We start from the raw sequence: 14,723 nt of genomic DNA, 5'->3' as shown, positions 1-14,723 counted from the left end.
TTGTGCAGACAGCACTACATGTTTTGTGCAGTAGATTGTGCAGTAGATTGTGCTGTGCTATACATGTCTGTGCATTAGATTGTGCTGTGCTGTACATGTCTGTGCATTATATTGTGCTGTGCTGTACATGTCTGTGCATTAGATTGTGCTGTGCTGTAGAGGTCTGTGCATTAGATTGTGCTGTGCTGTAGAGGTCTGTGCATTAGATTGTGCTGTGCTGTAGAGGTCTGTGCATTAGATTGTGCTGTGCAGTAGATGTCTGTGCAGTAGATTGTGCTGTAGATGTCTGTGCATTAGATTGTGCTGTGCTGTAGATGTCTGTGCATTAGATTGTGCTGTGCTGTACATGTCTGTGCATTAGATTGTGCTGTGCAGTATATGTCTGTGCATTAGATTGTGCTGTGCAGTAGATGTCTGTGCATTAGATTGTGCTGTGCAGTAGATGTCTGTGCAGTAGATGTCTGTGCAGTAGATGTCTGTGCAGTAGATGTCTGTGCAGTAGATGTCTGTGCAGTAGATTGTGCTGTAGATGTCTGTGCATTAGATTGTGCTGTGCATTAGATTGTGCTGTGCATTAGATTGTGCTGTGCAGTAGGTTGTGCTGTGCAGTAGATTGTGCTGTGCTGTAGATGTTAGAGCTGTAGATGGTGCAGTATATTGTGCAGTATATTGTGCAGTAGATGTCAGTGCAGTAGATTGTGCTGTGCTGTAGATGTTAGAGCTGTAGATGGTGCAGTATATTGTGCAGTATATTGTGCAGTAGATGTCAGTGCAGTAGATTGTGCTGTGCTGTAGATGTTTGAGCTGTAGATGGTGTAGTAGATTGTGCTGTGCTGTACATGTCTGTGCATTAGATTGTGCTGTGCTGTAGATGTCTGTGCATTAGATTGTGCTGTGCTGTAGATGTCTGTGCAGTAGATTGTGCTGTGCTGTAGATGTCCATGCAGTAGATAGTGCTGTAGATGTCAGTGCTGTAGATGTCAGTGCTGTAGATGTCAGTGCTGTAGATTGTGCACTAGATTTTGCTGTAGATGTCAAAGCTGTAGATGGTGCAGTCGATGTGGGTCCAGTAGATTGTGCAGTAGAATGTGCTGTAGATGTCAGAGCTGTAGATGGTGCAGTCGATGTGGGTCCAGTAGATTGTGCAGTAGAATGGGCTGTAGATGTCAGTGCTGTAGATGTCTGTGCAGTAGATCTTGCAGTAGATGTGGGTGCTGTTGCTGGTGCAGTATATATTTGTGAATAAGTGCAGGGTGCAGTAGATATGGTTGCATTCCCATCAGGGTGGCGGTGTTACTGCTTTCTTGTTTGATGTACTTTGGGTGCCAAAACTCCCTTTTTCAATGCTTCCTCTTTGTTCCACAACCATCACTGCAATACGGATCATGTGCTGCACACGGATTGGAAATGATTCCATGCACACAGATGAATGTACATGATGGTACAAGATGTATGATGTGTGTAATTTATGATACTGTCGGAAGAAATAATAGCAACAATGCATTACATATTCATGTATATTGATTGTTAGGCATGTCTCAAAACTCTACGAGATGCGTTAAAAAGGTGCGCACAGTCTATGGAAAACCGCTGTGGTTTTAAAAATATTTTAATATACAAATACTGTATGTATAATGAATATATAATAATGTGAGAGTATATGCACACACACACACACACACACACACACACACACACACACACACACACACACACACACACACACACACACACACACACGTATATATATATATATGTATATATATATATATATATATATAATATTGTCGTGTTTCTAGGGATTATAATCCTCCAAAGAGACGGACAGCCGAACGGACCCCACTGGACGTCTTCGAACCTGCGATAATTAACTCAAACCGACACATAATTAAAATGTACAACAATACCAGCTTTATTGAAAGAAATGGTGGTAACAAAAGAATGCACGACAAAATATAAAATCATAAATGAGGGACCCTCCATACGGACTCAAATACACACAAGGGGAAAAAATAAATGAAAGTAACAAAATGTCGTGCATACTTAGCTCTGGTCCCCTCGTTCGTCCCGGATCGTCACAGGCCCTCCGTCCTTGCGTGGGAAAACACCTGGCTGCACAGCCTGCGAGCGGGAACTTGGCCTCGGTGCGCAGTCCGCTCCTCCAGCCGCCGAGTGCGAAGTGAGCAGGCCGCGCCTGTTCCACTCGCCGTCTGCTCCACACAGCACCCAGACGATGCACAGCCAGTACCGACGAACCACGGAGAGGACAACGCGGCAAAATCTTATCACGAACTGTTCACTCGAACCGATGAAAACCAGGGGCCACGAGCCGCGACCGCCCCTCCCGACGATCGTCAAAACCTTAAGCTAGGGATATATAATGCCGACTCCAATGTCCCTGGCGCAAGAAGAGTAGATGTCCAGGTCTGCTTGTTTGAATGTCCCACGTGTAAGCGCGCTGTATATCCAGCCGTTCACTTTCAAGGTCCCAGCTCAAGCGAGGCGTAACTACGACCGTTCGCTGTGAAATCCCGATGCCGAGAGAGAAAAGGTCGGGTACACCGTTCTTTTGTTTGCACTGCTCCCACGTCATCCGACGCCGCCCGTGCCTGCTCCAACCAGCGAGTCCATGTTCCTCATGTCATGACCGTCCTAACCAATCACTGCTCCCCGGGGTGTGGCCCCACAGACCCGCCCGCCCGACGCTGTGATGTGGTGACCGTGGGACCAGCGGTAGTTGAATAATGTCCTAGGTCCGCTTACTTTTATTTATTGTTATTAATTATCTTGCTTCACTGTGTGTGTGCTGTATTGTCAAAAGGAACAGAGGGGAAATAACAGAAGCAATTACATACAGGGGATTTACCATTAATCCCTAACTAATTAACATAACCCCACCCCTCCTCATGGGAACAAAGATGCACTCTTACACGACATAAGGTCTAAACAGATTCCCTACTTATGGGACATGGGGGTTCTTCTTCCTCATCGTGACATACGGAGCATGGTAATCTATACACTTCTACCTGGACTAAGGTATTGCATTGCCTACCCCCCACAAACGTAACAAATATATATAGTTATATACATATATACAGTCACGTGAAAAAGTAAGTACACCCCATGTAAAGTTTTGACTTTTTCAACATATTTCAACATACAGCTATTTTTTTTTTTTTGTATACTGAATCGAGGCTCGTGAAAGAGCTAACATTTACTTCACAAACAAATCAACCAGACAAACAAAATATATAAAAAGAGGGAGCGGAAAAACAAGATGGGGAGAGAAGGGGAAGCACACAAACACAACATTTGAGAGCAGGGAGATGTGTGGAAGGGAGAGGGCTTGGGGGGCGGAGGCGTGGGAAGGGGGGGGGGAGGGAGAAGTATAAAACACAAGGACACCAAGGACTTCCAGGACAGAAGTTGGTATTTCAAAAAAGTGGAATTGGGGTGAAATTAGCGAGGGTAGAAAAGATCAAGGTTTTGGATGGGGGAAGATAAGAGATGGTGGTGAACAGCTGTTTTAAAGATCTGGAGGGTGGAGTGGGATTGAAGAGAGTGAGGGAGTTTGTTCCAGAGGCGGGAGAAAAGAGGAATGAAGGAGTGAAGGTGAGCAGAGAGTCTTGATTTTGGCAGTTTGACCATAAGAGGGTTGCAGGCAGATCTTGTGCGACCTGTAGGAATATTTGCGGGACAGAGCCCAGAGAGAGCTGGGGGGGCAAGGCCAGAGAGGAGTCGGTAGAAGACGGAAAGACCACCAACCTGCCTGCGGTGAGTGAGTGAGACGCCCTTGGAGTTAGCTTCATCGCGGGAGATTCCAATGATTCTGAATTTCATCTTCATTTCAACAATATTGATAGATAAAGGTGATATAATATAACAAATATCATGGAACATTTACATTTTGCAGTCCATTGTATAATTTAAATAAACATAAATGCAAATTTCGCATGTGGAAAAAGTAAGTACACCCTTGGCTCTAGTAGGTGGTATTGCCCCCTTTGGCAGAAACAACCTCAAGTAGGCGTTTCTTATAACTGTCTACCACTCTCTGACATCGACTGGGAGAAATTTTTGCCCACTCCTCCATGCAGAATTATTTCAGCTGTGCGATGTTTGAGGGGTTTCTTGCATGCACAGCTCGTTTCAAATCCCCCCACAACATCTCGATGGGATTTAGATCCGGGCTTTGACCGCCATTCCAGAACCCTCCATTTCTTTCTTTTCAGCCATTCCTTGGTGGATTTACTGGTATGTTTAGGGTCATTGTCATGTTGCAAGGTCCACCTTTGGTTGAGCTTCAACTTTCCGACAGATGGCCTCACATTATCCTCAAGCACCCTCTGATACAATGAAGAATTCACAGTGGATTTTATGATGGTGAGCTGCCCAGGCCCTGATGCAGCAAAGCTGCCGCAAACCATAATATTTCCACCACCATGCTTTACAGTTGGTATCAGGTTCTTGTGGTCAAATGCTGTCTTTGGTTTTCGCCAAACATGTCTTCTGATACTGTGGCCAAATAGCTCTACCTTTGACATCTGTCCAGGGCACATTGTTCCAGAAGTGCTGGTCTTTGCCTAGGTGTTCATTGGCAAACTTTAGTGTTGCCCTTTTCTTCTTTCTGGACAGCAAAGTTTTCCTCCTGGCACACCTCCCATGTAGATCAAATTTGTGCAGCCTCTTTCTAATGGTAGACTCGTGCACTTTGACATCAACAGTGGCAAGAGCTACCTATAGGTCCCGTGATGACATTCTGGGGTTCTTCGAGACTTATTTCAGCATCTTGCGGTCTGCTCTCCAGCTGAACTTGCTGGGGCGGCCCGGCCTGAACAAGTTGGCAGTTTTTTGGAATCTTCTCCACTTGTAGATGATCTTCCGGACAGTCGAATGATTGATTTCAAATTGTTTGGAGATCTTTTTAAATCCCTTCCCAGACTCGTAGGCATCTTTCACCTTATTTCTGAAGGCCTCAGAGAGCTCTTTTGATCTAGGCATGGTGACACCGCACACTTCAGCAACAAAGAGCAAACCAAACTAAATATCTGAGGTTTGAATAAGACAGGTTCCTCCAAGATCCTCTCTAACGATGTTCTCATCATTTGCACCTGATTCTAATCCATTCCATTCTAATTCTAATCCATTCATTCATTCTAATCCATTTGCATTCCAGAACCCTCCATTTCTTTCTTTTCAGCCATTCCTCGGTGGATTTACTGGTATGTTTAGGGTCATTGTCATGTTCCAAGGTCTACCTTCGGTTGAGCTTCAACTTTGCGAGAGATGGCCTCACATTATCCTCAAGCACCCTCTGGTACAAGGAAGAATTCATAGTGGATTCTATGATGGTGAGCTGCCCAGGCCCTGATGCAGCAAAGCTGCCCCAAACCATAATATTTCCACCACCATGCTTTACAGTTGGTATCAGGTTCTTGTGGTCAAATGCTGTCTTTGGTTTTCGCCAAACATGTCTTCTGGTACTGTGGCCAAATAGCTCTACCTTTGACTCATCTGTCCAGAGCACATTGTTCCAGAAGTGCTGGTCTTTGCAGAGGTGTCATTGGCAAACTTTAGTCTTGCCCTGATGTTCTTTCTGTACAGCAAAGGTTTCCTCCTGGCACACCTCCCACGTAGATCAAATTTGTGCACTCTCTTTCTAATGGTAGACTCGTGCACTTTGACATCAACAGTGGCAAGAGCTACCTGTAGGTCCCGTGATGACATTCTGCGGTTCTTAGAGACTTCTTTCAGCATCTCGCGGTCTGCTCTCGGGTTGAACTTGCTGGGGCGGCCTGGCCTGAACAAGTTGGCAGTTGTTTGGAATCTTCTCCACTTGCAGATGATCTTCCGGACAGTCGAATGATTGATTTCAAATTGTTTGGAGATCTTTTTAAATCCCTTCCCAGACTCGTAGGCATCTATAACCTTCTTTCTGAAGGCCTCAGAGAGCTCTTTTGATCTCGGCATGGTGACGCCACACACTTCAACAACAAAGAGAAAACCAAACTAATTATCTGAGGTTTAAATAAGACAGGTTCCTCCAAGATCCTCTCTAACGATGTTCTAATCATTTGCACCTGAGCTGGTGCACCTCATTCTAATTTTAGGTATTTGAAGTAGTGATAAATGTCGGGGTGTACTTACTTTATCCACATGCGAAATTTGCATTTATGTTTTTTAAAATTATACAATGGACTACAAAATGTAAATGTTTCATGATATTTGTTATATTATGTCACCTTTATCTGTCAATATTGTTGAAATGAAGATCAAATAGCTGTATGTTGAAATATGTTGAGAAAGTCAAAACTTTACATGGGGTGTACTTACTTTTTCACGCGACTGTACATGTGTGCAAATGAATTTAAACTAAAGTCAACCTAAACAAAGAATCATGACCATTCTTACAATGTATAATACTCCATAACTTATTAAAGTTTGCTTCTAATTGGTGGAGAAAAGCTGATGACAGTGAGGGGTTCCCTTCACTTTAAGGGTGGATTTAAGGGAAACCTTTTTCTGATATTCATATATGCAAGCATCCTCAACTTAAGGATGTCCTTAAAGGAAAAGATAAGGAAATCCTTAACTTTTTCCTTAAGGATGCTTTATGCAACCATGTCTTAGTCGTTGAAAATACTTATTACTGTGTTCATGTTAATAAAATCAAATGTGTAGCAATTTTTGAAGTGGATTTAGTTTAAATTCATTGGAAGTTTCCATAATTAAATCCATAAATTGTATTCGTTTTTAATTCGAATTACTGCAGGGAAAAGAATGAGCCTGCAGTGAACGTCCCTCTTCATCCGCAAAAAGTCACCGTCTCCGTTAATGCTTAAAGAAACAGCTGTTCTGTTTAAAACAGGTGTTCACCACCATCTCTTATCTTCCCCCATCCAAAACCTTGATCTTTTCTACCCCCGCTAATTCACCCCAGATCCACCTTGTTTGAAATTCCAACTTCTTTCCTGGAAGTCCTGGCAGTGTCCATGTTTTATACCTCTCCCACCCCCCTTCCCATGCCCCCCCCCCCAAAGCCCGCTCCCTCCCACAGATCTCTTGATGTCTCGATGTTTCTCGGTCCCTGCTCTCAAATGTTGTGTTTGTGTCCTTCCCCTTCTCTCCCCATCTTGTCTACCGCTCCCCATGTTGTATGTTTTATGTGTCGGTTTGTCTTTCTGTGTAATAAATGTTAGCTCTTTCACGAGCCTCGATCTTGTATACAAAAAAAAAAAAAGAAAAAAAAAAAGAGAAGGTATTTGAAGTTGTGATAAATGTAGGGGTGTACTTACTTTTTCCACATGTGAAATTTGCATTTATGTTTATTTAAATTATACAATGGACTACAAAATGTAAATGTTTCATGATATTTGTTATATTATATCACCTTTATCTATCAATATTGGTGAAATGAAGATCAAATAGCTGTATGTTGAAATATGTTGAAAAAGTCAAAACTTTACATGGGGTGTACTTACTTTTTCACGTGACTATATATATATATTGTTGTATTTTTATGCATGTAACTCATCTCTTCTTAAGTATGCAGCAAATGGCTGTGAGTAGTGGGAGGGATGGGGTAGTGGTCCTACCGTGCAGTGCCCCTGTAGGTTAGGGCAAGAATTTGGAATTTGTTCAGGGTACTAGCAATAGCTCTCCTGCTCTTTGTGAAAGACACTGTGGGATCTTTGATGCACACCAACTACTGCCAGCAGACATGGTGCTTAATATCCATCATATCACCGCTTAATGTCCATCTGACAGTTGGCACACGCTTTGATGAATCGCACAATCCATCCAGCCAGCATAACTATTGTATTATAATACATTTATGTAATTATTGCTGTATTATAATTTATGTATTATGACTTTTGTGTTTTAATGCATGTATGTAACTATTGGTGGATTTTCTTTCTGTATTTATGTAACTACTGTACGTGCTGTTGTATCATAATGCATTTATGTGACTGTTGTATTGCAATGTATGTACATATTATAATGCTTGTATGTAACAATTATTCAATTTATCGATAACAGTTTCATGTAACCAAGTACTACATACAATATTTCATTTCACCTTGGCAGTTTTGCAAAGTGAAATGTACAATTCATTGTAATCATTCTGTTGCCAAATTTTTAGTAAAAATGGGCAATGCCCATCTATTTATTCCGTCTGCAAATGTGTTTCAAATCTCCTAACTCCTTCCTTTACCACATGTGCTCTTATTTTTCACTCCGGCAAGCAGAGTTCCAGGGATTGTCTGCAAAACCACAATATGTGAGCACGTGTGTGACGTCTGAGTACACGAGTACTTTTCAAGTAGTATGGCAATGGTTAATATAACAGGTTATTGATGTTGCATGTCAGCTCGAAACAAGTTAACTTTGGAAATGGTGACTTTTCTTTTCTCATGGTTACTGCTCATGTCGAATCCAAAATGATGGATGGTACAGGAGGACTTAAAACTTTGAGTATTGGGTATGATAATGGATCATATAATCAGATTATATAAATTAGAAAATGTCAGATTGTGGCTAAACTACACCGGCTGTGACTCCTGTGACATCACTTTGGTACAGTGTGTGCACTGGAGGCAGATAAATCTTATTACCAACCTGGGACTTTTATTGTCAATTTAATGACATATATCACCGTTTGTGGTTGTGGTTCTTGTTGTGGTTTTTGTTGTTTCTCGGTGTGGTTCTTGTGTTTCTTGGTGTGGTTCTCGTTGTGGTTCCTGTGTTTCTCGGTGTGGTTGTTGTTGTGGTTGTTGTTGTGGTTCTCGTTGTGATTCTCGGTGTGATTCTCGGTGTGGTTCTCATTGTGGTTCTTGTTGTGGTTCTCAATGTGGTTCTCAATGTGGTTCTCATTGTGGTTCTCAATGTGGTTCTTGTTGTGGTTCTTGTTGTGATTCTTGTTGTGATTCTCGGTGTGGTTCTCCTTGTGGTTCTCATTGTCGTTCTCGGTGTGGTTCTCGATGTGGTTCTTGTTGTGTTTCTCGGTGTGGTTCTCGTTGTGGTTGTTGTCGTTCTCGGTGTGGTTCTTGTTGTGGTTCTTGTTGTGGTTCTCATTGTGGTTGTTGTTGTGATTCTCGTTGTGGTTGTTGTTGTGGTTGTCATTGTCGTTCTCGGTGTGGTTCTCAATGTGGTTGTTGTCGTTCTCGGTGTGGTTCTCAATGTGGTTGTTGTTGTCGTCGTTCTCGGTGTGGTTCTTGTTGTGGTTCTTGTTGTGGTTCTTGTTGTGATTCTCGGTGTGGTTCTCATTGTGGTTGTTGTTGTGATTCTCGTTGTGGTTGTTGTTGTGGTTGTCATTGTCGTTCTCGGTGTGGTTCTCAATGTGGTTGTTGTCGTTCTCGGTGTGGTTCTCAATGTGGTTGTTGTTGTCGTCGTTCTCGGTGTGGTTCTTGTTGTGGTTCTTGTTGTGGTTCTTGTTGTGGTTCTTGTTGTGGTTCTTGTTGTGGTTCTTCTTGTGGTTCTCGTTGTGGTTCTTGTTGTGGTTCTTGTTGTGGTTCTCGTTGTGATTCTTGTTGTGATTCTCGGTGTGGTTCTCAATGTGGTTCTCAATGTGGTTCTTGTTGTGGTTCTTGTTGTGATTCTTGTTGTGATTCTCGGTGTGGTTCTCATTGTGGTTCTTGTGGTTCTCATTGTCGTTCTCAGTGTGGTTCTCGATGTGGTTCTTGTTGTGTTTCTCGGTGTGGTTCTCGTTGTGGTTGTTGTTGTCGTTCTCGGTGTGGTTCTTGTTGTGGTTCTTCTTGTGGTTCTCGTTGTGGTTCTTCTTGTGGTTCTCGTTGTGATTCTTGTTGTGATTCTCGGTGTGGTTCTCATTGTGGTTGTTGATGTGATTCTCGTTGTGGTTTTTGTTGTGGTTGTCATTGTCGTTCTCGGTGTGGTTCTCAATGTGGTTGTTGTTGTATTCCTCATTGTTGTCGGGTGTGGCTGGCTGACCGTTGCTTAGTCACTCCAGTCTGATATTTCTCTTCCTGGCAAAGTTTCAGGCTTTGGAGTGGGCCACAAAAATGTTACCCAAATATCATTCAATTCTTTAAATGAAGTTGTATGATTTGTAGTCATTAAACTAAACAATAATACATATTTTAATTTAAATATACTAATTTGGGGGTGAGGGGAGTACACATGTGATCGTTTTCTGTTTCTGCCACATCTTGAGGTCCTGATCTCCTTGTTCATCAGAATTTTGTCATTAACTGACAAACTTTAATGTACTTACTCTGCCCTATATCTATACCTCAGTTTGATTGGCCAGCTAGTTGTTTCTAAACTAACAGAAATACTCAAGTTGCGGGACTTTTGTTCCAAATGACATCAGGAAACCCGTCCCCACCCGCCCTGCCCGCACATCCCACCCTCACACTGTGCCCACCCCTACCTTTGACCCTCATCCCTGCCCACTGGGATTAATGTGTCATGTTCTAAATTACATAGAAGAGGACAAACAGCTGCATCAAATTTCAATAATGCAGCACCATTCGTTCATTGTTGGGGAAGGAAAAACTTTTTTAACCCTTCCCTCATCCCCCCCAAGCCGCCCCCCACACACTCACCCATCTGTTGGAAGTTACTAATATCAAGTTAAATTGATTTATAAAAAAAATTAAATCACTCTCATGAAATATTTCATACATGTGTTGAGCTTCCGTGGGAGTGGGTGAAGCCATGACTTGGATCTTTTCCAGGAAAATTTGTTTAAACAAGGGACAGTCGTAAGTCGGGAAAAAGTTTTGAGGAGGGGTCGGGGTGGGTGAAGGGGATGGAGAGGGGAGAAGGGAGGAGAAAGGAGGGGGTTCTGTTTTAAGAATTTTGAAAACTATCACGAGGTTTGATAAATAAACTTTACAGTTCTCCGACTGCATGATTCCACGCTCGGACCTGCGGCGCTCGTAGTTTGTAAAACAGAGGCCAAACAAGTTTGCCAAACTATCCAAGTTGTCCGTTGTTGGCAGGATGAGGTCAGAATGGAATCCCGCAATGCAACTTTTGGAAAATTTTCCCCACCATAATTAATGCAGATGTGTTTCCGTGCTGGTAAAACAGTTTCCCTCTGGTTCTATGTGAATCTCAATACTTGTATTCTCTACCCAGAAATATCGCTCTTGTTTGATCAGTCGAATGGTAAGAACTTTGGTTTTTAAGTAATTTATTGCATTTATTTTTCAAACCTAGCCCAATAGCTTGTTACAATAATTCTAGGAATAAGGAAATGGAGTATTTTTGGCATGAACTTAGTTTCTTCGGCACATGCACTAAAGCTACTCTTTCTGCGGCCAAATCTTCACATGGAAATTTTGCGTTGAAGCGATAACAACGGACCGAGTGAAGTTCTGAAAGTTCTCAGTCCGAGATACTTGTAAAAGTTTGAGCAACTCCAAGGTTTTCTTAACATATAAATGTATGTAGTTAGTAAGGAAATGTTTTCCTGACTTGTGATCAATATACTTAGATGTGTTTATTAAACAAATAAAAAAGTTGGTGGTTCTTGGACTATCGTGAGTATCTGGTTCTGATCACTTTCTGGACGCCGCACATACAATTTGGTTTTTGAAGAATAATTTGTGGAATGTGAAGAACTAACACAACTCTTTGCCGTTGTTTCACAAACAGGTTGAAAATGACGTGAAACTTTGGACCGTATCGCTGATGGGCCTCAAGAGGTGTGGAGAGGGTCTGCAGAGGAATTGAGGAAAAGAAAGAGGTGGGAATAGGAAGTGGGGATAAAAAAGGAACAAAAGTGAGAACCTCCTCAAAACAAGTCTGATTTTTCAAGATCAGAGACTGTGCCATCTGGTATGGCTGCTCCAGTTGAAGAAAAATCTACAAATGATGAATGTAGACTGGGAGAGAGCTTGGACTTGGATGGAACCAAAGTGGAGGACATTGTAAGTGAAGACGTCACTATTGAGGACAAAATACCTGAAACACAAGATGCACATTTGCAGCCCATTGATGACATCATGCACAATGCGGAAATTGAGACTCGGAATAACCTTGAGTGCCCGTCTGAGGTATGTCTACCATTGTATTCATCGGAGATTGGTTTTAAAATAATGAATGGCTTATTTTCCTTCAGGCTTCTTCATAACCAGAGGTAAACATTGTGTATTTGCTTAGCATGTTATATGCTCAATATGCATCCATAATGTGTTGCTGGCATGATCGCCGAGGCCCTACAGGCCTTACAGGTTCTGATGTTTCACAGGCAGGGAGATTCATCAATGGGTCTACCGTCCCTCGGATGGACGTTAAACTGGGCGTCCCATCTGCCGGCATTAGTTGGCGAACGTTAAAGATCCCATGGAGTCCTTCACGAAGAGTAAGCGAGCTATCGCCAGCAACCTGACGGAATTCCAAATTCTTGGCCTAACCAGCAGAGGGTATTGCATCAGGGGCTCAGCCACGCCCTCAGCCAATGATGGTACCCGCAGCCTTGAGCTGCATATGGAAGAGGAAGAAGAAGCCATTATGGTTTGGACGTTAAGCACTGTGTCCTGTCTGCTCGCATTTGTTAGTGGACATTAAAGATCCTACCATGTCTTCCGTGAAGAGTAGGTGAGGTATCACCAGCACCCTGTAGAAATTACAAATTCCTTGCCAAATTGTTTCCTGTTGAAGGTCAGTGCTAGCCGGCCGGTTTGTGAAAGACACGTGGAGAAAAAGAAAATACTTTCCTTGGCTGACCGCATGGGAAGGTGAGAGAAAAAAAAAAAAAAAGAGCGTGAAGAAGTAATTGGTATAAGTGATGGGTTAATGTCTGTTGATGATATATTTTTATAGTTTTTGACATAACATGTAATTATTTTACTCGTTGGTGGTTTTATGAATTGTCAGCCTTCTACTGAGGCTATAAGACCCCATGATACTATTCGCCAATAGTAGGCCATTGTGTGCATGTACTCTAGCCAATCATAGTGGGCACTGCATTATCACCGTAGCTTTACCATTGAAAAGATGCAACCACCAGATCAAATTAATGGTCATGGGACACCACAAAGAGAGGCATTGTTGTTCGTGATTGGCCAGTCACCTATTCAGTAATTGACAGCATATTTTGATTGGCAAAGGTGGTTCATACTCATCTGGAGTTATAAATTACCGGCAATGAATTGCAAAGGAAGGACACACTATGAACTGATTTTTTTTTTATAGCCCCGCCACCGAAAGTGGACAGACGTTACGTATTCACCCCTGTTTAGTTTGTCTGTCTGAGTGTTGTCTGTGAGCAGGATATCTCAAAAATGTATGGACGGATTTGGATGAAATTTGATGGAGAGGTTGGGTATGTGACATGGACGAATTGATTCGATTTTGGTAAAGATCTGGATCCGGATATGACAATTTTTAAAGTGATTCTTTACCATTGCGAAATTGAGCCAAAAACGATATATAGCACGATACCTCAAAAAGTTGTGGACATATTCAGACAAAACTTGGTGGATGAGTTGGTGAGGTGACAATAACAAGCTGATTAGATTTTGGTTCTGGTTCGAATCCAAATCTGGCCTATCACTGGGCTACAAAACGTAAACTGTTCAGCCTGGTGGAGGTATGCGCTCTACCGAGTATCCTTATAGTTACTCCCGCTAGGGAGTAATGCATTCGATCTTGTCCGTCCGTGTGTGTGTTCGTGTGTTCGTGTGTTTGTGAACAAGATATCTGGAAAAGTTCTGAACGGATTTGGATGAAAGTTGGTGGGATGATTGCCCTTGGGATAAGGAAGAATTGATTAGTTTTTGGTGAAGCTCAGGATATTATTCGGGATCCAGGAATATTTTTGGGGAATTTTCTTTTCTGTTTTCCTTTAAAATACATTTTCTCTGCAATAATTGGAGTAATTGAGAGCAAATTTTCACCATAGGAGGTACACAGTCTGTAGAATATTTTTATGGTAATTATGACGTCACAGGTCATGTGGTTCGGCCGCCATATTGTTTTGAGTGAAAAACACTAAAATCCAATTTTCTCCAAAACGCCTGAACAGATCGAGGCCAAACTTTGCAGGCAGAATCGCATACCCATGGCGAACAAAAAGGTCAGCGAGCATGGCGTCATGCATCACATGGTTTCAGAGTCATGATGTTTTTAAGCACAAACATTTAAAACCTAGCTCCTCCCTCATTTGTGATCCAATCGAGGGAAACTTCACAGATCTGTTCAGCATATCAGTCTACTAAAATGTCCTTTTGGAATTTGCGATAGGTCACGTGGTTTGGCAGACATCGTTAATTAAACGCAAATAATAAAAACATTTATATCTCTTGATCTACTTAATTGATCGCCGTGAAACTTCATACTGTAGTAGAAGTCATGAAGAGTAACAATTGTGCAAAATTTGAAGATCATTGGATGTACGGTCTGGAAGCTAGAAGTTGTTATTGCGTGAAGAAGAAGAGTCTTCGACTGTGGACGATTAATTATTTATCACATGTACAGACTTGCAGGCATCGTTTGACACAATCTCCCGGGTTAATTTGAACCTCAAATAAAATTATAATTCCAGATTTGTCAATGGCTGAGGTATATTAACAAACGAATAAAACAGATTTGGCAATATTCCAACTTTAAAAAAAAATAATCGCATATTCACCCAGGGTTGTGAGAGGCTGAAGAAGAAACCTCACATGGGCTTCCCAGACCAAATAAATAATTCTGGTTCTGGCTCTGCGAATGTCAGGTTTATTACTCCCGCCAGGGAGTAACGCATTCGA

The 14,723-nt window shown here is 42.2% G+C and overlaps 1 protein-coding gene across 6 annotated transcripts in view; it reads left to right on the top strand.

Annotated features, from left to right (window-relative positions):
- The window catches only part of LOC137436831 (nesprin-3), a 97,312-nt gene that overhangs the window by 953 nt on the left and 81,636 nt on the right, over positions 1 to 14,723 (top strand). For 4 of the 6 annotated variants that reach the window (XM_078787162.1, XM_078787163.1, XM_078787164.1 and 1 more), the window contains exon 1: positions 11,681 to 12,023. In XM_078787162.1, coding sequence (XP_078643288.1) covers positions 11,808 to 12,023 — 216 coding nt within the window. In that variant the 5' untranslated portion in view covers positions 11,681 to 11,807. Of the gene's footprint in view, positions 1 to 11,622; positions 12,024 to 14,723 lie in introns of those variants that run through there. The other 2 variants (XM_068130984.2, XM_068130983.2) reach the window with 1 other exon arrangement.

This window comes from Myxine glutinosa, chromosome 11 (assembly GCF_964187855.1).
Source record: "Myxine glutinosa chromosome 11, kmMyxGlut1.1, whole genome shotgun sequence".
Taxonomy (NCBI): Eukaryota; Metazoa; Chordata; class Myxini; order Myxiniformes; family Myxinidae; genus Myxine; species Myxine glutinosa.
The sequence above is the reverse complement of the archived record's forward strand: the minus strand, read 5'-3'. Positions and strand labels throughout refer to the sequence as shown.